Source organism: Sebastes umbrosus, chromosome 17 (assembly GCF_015220745.1).
Source record: "Sebastes umbrosus isolate fSebUmb1 chromosome 17, fSebUmb1.pri, whole genome shotgun sequence".
NCBI classification, from domain to species: domain Eukaryota; kingdom Metazoa; phylum Chordata; class Actinopteri; order Perciformes; family Sebastidae; genus Sebastes; species Sebastes umbrosus.
In genome coordinates this window covers 406,935-414,512 of record NC_051285.1, presented here as the reverse complement: position 1 = coordinate 414,512, position 7,578 = coordinate 406,935, and the positions used below count along the sequence as shown (strand labels likewise).

The window sequence follows — 7,578 nt, the reverse complement described above, 5'->3', positions numbered from 1 at the left end:
TTCTCTCTATCTGTAAAACTGAGCTGCTACGACCTAAAAATCACAAGTTGTGTTAAAGAAATTTGTGGCGTTGAAACTAATTTGCGCCGTTATCGTGTTAACTTTGACGGCTCTACTTAAAGTGAAACTAAAGTTTGTTCTGAGGATGTCAACATGAAGGTTGATCCTCTGGGGAGCAGGAACAGACAGAACCAGAGAGACGTGTTTCATTTCATTTCATTGTCGTTTATTATCTTTTAACACAAATGACAATATTCGGTTTCTTTCATAAACAATCCTTTGGTGAGCTCAGAGTATTGTCAGTGTGTTCTGTCAGATTAACATGATCATGCATGTCTCATCGTGAAAAGTTAAAAGTAAAATCAAATATCCTCGTAAATATCTGCCACCAGGAACGCGAAGCAAATCCTCCTAGGACCTGCTAAGAGTGTGTGTGAGTGTTCTGGTACAGCTACCTTTGTGGGGACCAAGTGTTTAGACCTTCAGAGTGAGGACCTTTAGGCCTCAAAGGCCTGATTCAGGGTGGTTGGTTTCAATGTTCAGGTTTGAGTTAGGTTTAGGTTAGGATAAGGGTTAGGCATTTAGTTGTACGACGGAGTATCAGGGTCGCATTGAGGGAAAGAAAATCAGAGATTTCAAGAATGAAGTCATAATATTAGAAGAAAAAAGTTGTAATTTAATGACAATAAAGTCATACTATTTCATGAAACAAAAGTCGGTAATATTTCGAGAATAAAGTCATAACTTTACGAGAAAAATGTTGTAATATTACGAGAAATAGTCATAACTTTAGTAAAATAAAAGTCATTTCCTCCTCCTCTAAAGAGTCATTTCTTCATCAGGTCCTTTTGACTCTTTCTTCAGAATAAACTCAGTTTCTTTAACAATCTCTTCCAGGTCCTGATACTGATGATAATGTGCTGATGATGAGCCAAAAGATGAAGTATTTGGTTATTAGTGAAACCTAAACTAAAGCAGAACTTCACAAGATGCTCCACGTTCCTCATTTTCACACTATTTACCCTCTAAAATAACACGTAACATTACTACTTTATAATATTATCACTTTATTCTCTTAAACTTATGACTTTATTCTCGTAATCTCAGATTTATTTATTTGTCCTCAGTGTGGCTGTAATACTGCGTCGTATCGTTGTGATGGTTACGGTGAGGTTACAGGGTCGGGGAATGCGTTATATCAATGAGTGTCCTCACAAAGGTAGAAGTACAGGGCTGTGTGTGTTATATCCTCAGGTCCTTGGGGTTGACCACCCTGCCGATGAAGAGCAGCGCTCCCGACGCCTCGTCCCGGATCAGGTAGAGGAAGGGCCGGTCCACTCGGTAGGACAGGTGAGCCGGTGTGTCGGCGGTCGGGTAATGGGTCCCCTCGGGCGCCGTCTCCATGACGACCTTGTGATGGACGCTGCCGAGCTTGATGGTCTGAGTCGTGATCTTCTCCAGATCCGTGTTGGCGAGCCATTCAGAGAGACCTGCAGGGAGGAGTCCATTCGTAGACAGTGAACAAGTGTTGCATCATATATATCCATATATATATATATATATGGATATATATGATGTATATGATATATATATTATATATATCATATCATCCAGATTGCAGATGATGTTTAACTTTATTTTAAAGTTGCAACGAGCAGTCAATCGATTATTTGATTAGCAGAAAATTAATCAGCAACTATTTTGATAACTGATAATTTGTTTTAGGCATTTTCTTCAAGCTTTTTCCAATCTATATTTCATATAATGTGTTGCTTTTTTTGTTTTGCATTATTTTAAATTCAATATCTTTGCCGTTTGGAGAAAAAGAAGACGTCAATTTGGGCAAGGGGAAACTGCAACGAACATTTTCTTTCTCTATCTTTTTCCATAACAAAGTTATTGATGTTATATTGACCAAACAATTAATCAATATATCAGAAGAAAAAATGGATTAACGACGTAGTTAACGGATCAGACAGATATGAATACAAATTTAACATATGTGTGCAATATTGTTCTTTCTTTGTATCTGTTGAGAATCCCCGTCTGCGTGCCAGATCTGGACTCACCGAGGTCGCTGAGCAGCGGCAGCAGGTCGGTGGAGTAGCTGAGCCTCAGGGTTGGCAGAGCGAGGGACACCGTGGCAGGATGCAGCGTCATGGAGAGATCCTGGACGAACTCTGCGGTCAGACTTTCCTCCAGCAGCGTCATGTTGGAGGTCACGTCATCGGGCAGGAAGACGAACATGCTGACGTCGTCCTGCATCTGGATCTGAGCGATCTGGAGGAGGAGAACAGGAAGTGGGATGAAGGACTTTATTCAAGCATCACAGGCTGGTTAGTGGTGTCACCACATAGGGATTATGGGTAATGAAGTTTAAACCAGTTTTAGTAGAAAACACTCACCGTACAGCTCAAATCTGGGTCGATGCCCATCTTCACGGGGTAGTTATCCTGTTGCATCATGGGAACGCGGACAGGTAGCCCGCCGTCCAGTTGGAAGTTCTCCATTGCTGCGCTCTGACCGAACCGAGTCACCCACTTCCCTGTTTACAGGAAACGGTGTTCAAGCATCCTCAGCTGGTTCACGATTAAACCGACGAACCAGCTGGCGAGATGACGTACCTTTAAAGTAGGCGGCGCTCACGGTGTTCACCCCAGAGTTCTGGGGGATGGGCTTGGCCAGGAGGCGCTGCACCTTCCCGCCGGTCTCCCGAGACACCCAGTCGTTGATTTCTTTCATATCTCTATTTCCTCCCTGCAGGGACTTCGGACGAACTCCATACTGCTGCTCCACCAGCGAGAAGAAGTCCTGCTTCACACGTCCTGAAAGACAGTTAATCAGTAAAAAGAGTAGGAAACTAATTTGGCATCTCTGGGTCGGCTCTTTCATGGTTACAATCTTATCTATCCACAAACTCAGTGTGTCTCTTTTAATAACACAACATCAACATTCTCTGAGGTGAAATATGGCGTACCTCAGGGCTCTGTTCTTGGCCCTCTGCTCCTTATACAACGCATCTCTCGGCTGAATTATACATGTTCATGGAATTAATATCCACTGATACGCTGTATGTGCCTATAAAGACGGAGGATCGAGGCCTGCCCGTCTGTGGTGAAAAACTCAATGTCAAAAAACCAAGATTGAGACGACCAAAATGCCAAACTCAAGGCTTCAAATCCGTAGTCCACTAACGGATGGGTGGCGTTACGGTGACAACATCCACTTCTTTAAAACAGTCTACTGTTTTAGGAATACGTGGATCCCTGATGTTTACACCCAGCCCTCCTACATGAACTCACGTCGTGCCAGGTAGATGCGAGCGGCAGTACTCAGGCCTTTCCCGGGCGCCCTGACGGAGACCAGCATGTCCTTCAGGGTGTTGTGAATCTGAGGGTCCTGCAGGGTGTGGTACCTCAGAGCCCTGAACAGCTGCCGCTGAGCGTTCTCCGACCCTCCTGAGGAACAAACGGGATAATGTTTAGTGAGACACCAATTTCCTTTTTTTGTGATGGTCAGCACTTTAAACAACGTATTTTTTCTGTGTTTTCCTACAAATATCTGGCAACACGAGACAGTGTTGTTAATTTCCACTCAAGTCTTTTTCAAAATAAAACTTAGTTAGGTTTAGAAAAGATCAACGTTGTTAGGCAACAAAACTACTTCGTTAGGTTTAGGAAAGGATCCTGATTTGGGTTACAATAACTCTGTAAATGCCGTAACTTAATTATTGAAGTTACGTGACAAACACTACTTAGTTAGCTCTAAAAAAGATCGTGGTTTGGGTTAAAATAACTCCGGAAGTGTTGTAACTTAAATACGGAAGTTATGCGACAAATAGATCAGCTTTGACTTGTGGCTTCACACAGGGACGTGAACAGCGGTTTTCTGGTGCTGACGACCATCACGAAAAAAAAGTGAAATGTATGTCTTTGGACACGAATCAATACATAACATTTCATGACTTTTTCCAGACTGAACTCAGACTGGATTATTAATCTTGTTCAGCAGCTTCATGTTCAGTAATTATGAAAACCAACGGTAAACTTGGTGTCATGTGACACCTCCGACCACCTGATGATGACTTGTGTTTTTTCGGAGAGCAGCAAACAACAATCTGTTTCAACCAGTGTTTCTCCGACGAGCCCGTACACACCGTGGCGGTCAGAACCAAAGCACCGGTTTGGGTTTAGTTAGTTGTGTGTTTTTATTGTCTTCACCCATGGAGAGCTGCGTCAGCACCGCGGACACACTGATGGGGGACAGGAAGACGTTGGTGGCGGCGTCGCGGCTCGCCAGGGCGCGGAACAGGTTGTAGCCGAAGTCCGAGGTGGCGGCGCCCATCTTAGTCGCCGGCGTGGTGAAGAGCTCCACGTGTTCCTCCTCGCCGCCGCCGGTCTCCTCGCCTCCCGTGTCAGACTGGTAAAGGTAAACGGAGACATTTTATTCAAGGATTTATGTATTTATTTGAACTTTATGTGTACGTGAGAGACGGACCGACACGTTGTTGGTTTGCACAGAAGATTTATTGATTATAAAATATTGAAGATCATGTGATACCTGAGCCCGACAGAAGCTCAGCACGACTCCAAACACCAGCAGGAAAGTTGTTCGCTTCATCCTGGAAGACAAACATGAAGACATGATGATGAAGATGTGTAAATTCCCTGGTGTTGGTATCGACTACTAGATGTCTGGTACCGTGACATCCCTAGTGTCTATAGAAACAGTCAAGAGACACGAAGCACGTTGAATATACTAAACTACAACAACAGAGATAAAATAATATCTAATAGAGAATATCCCCAAAAAGGGGCGTGGTCTTGACTTTTTGGGACGTACCCGTATGTGCCGCTCTGATGTATATATTATATTATATAATATATAATAGTGATATATCTGCTGCATCAAACCAAACGCTCATGATTTCTCCTCGAGTGTTTAAGGCTAATCAAACCAGCTCTAACATGCCTGACAGAGCGAGACAGTCTCAGTGTTTATGGATCAACGTTCACATCTGACGGCGGTCAGAGTTTCATCATCTCACAGCCTCACAGTGTTTATGGATGATTGCAGAGGAACGCCACAAAATTATACAACCAGCAGGAACTTCACCACAAAACGTAAACTGATGACGCCGTCAGGACCACGAAGAAGAAGAAAACTATAATCTCAGCTCTGCAGCTGTTCAGCCGTCCAACAGGAGCTCTGCAGGTTTATACTATATATCATCACTGTGATGAAACTACAGGTTTATACTATGTATCATCACTGTGATGAAACTACAGGTTTATACTATGTATCATCACTGTGATGAAACTACAGGTTTATACTATATATCATCACTGTGGTATAAACTACAGGTTTATACTATATATCATCACTGTGGTATAAACTACAGGTTTATACTATATATCATCACTGTGGTATAAACTACAGGTTTATACTATGTATCATCACTGTGATGAAACTACAGGTTTATACTATGTATCATCACTGTGATGAAACTACAGGTTTATACTATATATCATCACTGTGGTATAAACTACAGGTTTATACTATATATCATCACTGTGGTATAAACTACAGGTTTATACTATATATCATCACTGTGGTATAAACTACTCTGCTGGTTTATAACACAGTAAAACACACAATGCTTCTTTTGTTCTGCAGCACACATCTGGACCTGGTTCTCTCCTAGTTCTCATGGTTTCACAAACACGAAAGCATCTGAAGTCATCTGGACCTCACACACACGCACACACACACACACACACACACACACACAATGCATGATGGGAAACCCAGACGGTTCCAGCCAACAGAATAACCTCCGAGGCTGAAGCTTCTTCTCATCGTTTCTCTCCATCAGTTTCTCACATCATCTCTAAAACACATTCATCTTCTATCACAGTTTATCTTTATATTCCAATATGTTCTGATATTTTACATTTTCTGACACCGAAAAAATTAAAATAAGAAATTCCTTTTTTGGTTAATCTGATGTTGAGAAACCACATGACTGATTGAACTGTTCTCAGAGTTGTTTCAGATGAAAGGAATCCAACCAGAACAATAAAACTAAATAGTTCTGGATGTCCTCTGCTCTGGATGTTTCAGCACCTGAATGCAACATAGTGACACTCTGATGTCAGATATTATCACCACGGCGTGAAGGCAACAGAGGACCAAGGAATCTTTATGACCTTTAAGACCTTTATGACCTTTAAGACCCGGACAGACTGAGAGTTTGATCAGTTTTAGTGCTAATAAACAGACTTTATTCAGACCTTCAGAGTCCTACAGAGTCCTACAGAGTCCTGCAGAGTCCTACAGAGTCCTGCAGAGTCCTACAGAGTCCTGCAGCAGCAGACTGAAGATGAACTGCTGACTCAGCAGACGTGTGTTTTCCTGCAGCAACGTGTCTCTGAAGCTCACAGGAATGTGTCCTCACTGGCTGCTCTCTCATATCACATCTGGGATTATTCCTTTTTTTTTAAGTGGAGCTCACAAAATGTTCTTGGCACCAAAAGTCTTCCCAACCCTGAATAACCTGCAAACCAACCCAGAGCTCCGGCTGCTCCGTCACCTCCTCTCACCTCTCACTGAATCTGATAACCATTAATACCAAACGTGATATTACTCATTATATCTTCAGAGATATGACTCTAATGTCTTTATCACATGTTTAAAACACACTGTAGGATCTGATGTGTTCAGTCTGTTTAATGTGAGACACAGAGGACTCTGACCTGAGATCAGATCTATTATATAAAGCCTTCAGTGTTTGTTGGCAGCTCAGATGGAAAAGTTCAGAAATCTCTGCAGAGACTGGAAACATAATCAACATAATCAACATAATCACCATGTTTCAGAGAGTTAAAACCATTATCAAACTGATTTTATATCATGAAGGACGAGAGACGAGAGACGAGAGGGTTTCTCTTTGTGCCAAAAGATGAATTCATGAGATGAACTTCTGAATCTCTGCAGGTTCATCAAACATTTATTTCTGCTTCACTTCATGTCAAAGTTGCAGCAGCTCTCTCTCTTGCTGCATGGAAACGGAGACCTGCAGCAGCTCTCCGTTTTCATGCAGTAACTAGACTAACAGTCAAATAGAACAAACTACTACTACTACTACTATCACTACTACTACTGCTACTGCTACTGCTGCTGCTGCTGCGGATCATGAAGACAAAAGTTGTGCGTAAAAGCGCAAAGTGACCAAACAAAGCGCGTAAAAGAGCACTCACCTCTCGGCTGCTCCAGGACAGTTCCACGTTGCCCAGAATCAGAATCTCTCGCTCTCTCTCGCTCTCTCTCTCTCTCTCTCTCTCTCTCTCTCTCTCTCTCTCTCTCTCTCTGCAGACCTAAATCTCTGCTGTACTCTGCTCCTCTGCTCCTCTGCCTGCCTTCACTCACACACCGCGCTCCTTCTCTCTCTCTCTCTCCACCTCTCACGTGCATGCTGCTCACTCCACACTGCAGAAGAGTTAGTTTAGCTCTGAGAATATCTAGTGAATGTTCAGTGGACGTTTGTGCAGAAATAACTGCTGCAGCTCCTCCAGACCA

At 42.8% G+C, this 7,578-nt stretch overlaps 1 protein-coding gene across 1 annotated transcript; it reads right to left on the bottom strand.

The window, feature by feature from the left end:
* Positions 1–1,015: 1,015 nt before the first annotated feature.
* Positions 1,016–7,399, bottom strand: serpinf1 (serpin peptidase inhibitor, clade F (alpha-2 antiplasmin, pigment epithelium derived factor), member 1). The gene is made up of 8 exons (XM_037749794.1): positions 7,260–7,399; positions 4,561–4,621; positions 4,221–4,419; positions 3,303–3,458; positions 2,625–2,825; positions 2,406–2,545; positions 2,070–2,280; positions 1,016–1,490 (listed from the first exon to the last, which is right to left on the bottom strand). The coding sequence occupies exons 2-8, from the start codon at positions 4,618–4,620 to the stop codon at positions 1,243–1,245; spliced, it is 1,215 nt and encodes a 404-aa protein (XP_037605722.1). The 5' UTR covers position 4,621; positions 7,260–7,399; the 3' UTR covers positions 1,016–1,242.
* Between the last annotated feature and the right edge of the window lie 179 nt (positions 7,400–7,578).

Bases quoted from the DNA above. Each gene is read 5' to 3' on its own strand.
- serpinf1 (XM_037749794.1), bottom strand. From the start codon at position 4,620: ATGAAGCGAACAACTTTCCTGCTGGTGTTTGGAGTCGTGCTGAGCTTC. The intron at 4,420-4,560 runs GTATCACATGAT...TACCTTTACCAG, and splicing joins TGAGCTTCTGTCGGGCTCAG to TCTGACACGGGAGGCGAGGA. The intron at 3,459-4,220 runs GTGAAGACAATA...TTTGTTCCTCAG, and splicing joins GCTGACGCAGCTCTCCATGG to GAGGGTCGGAGAACGCTCAG.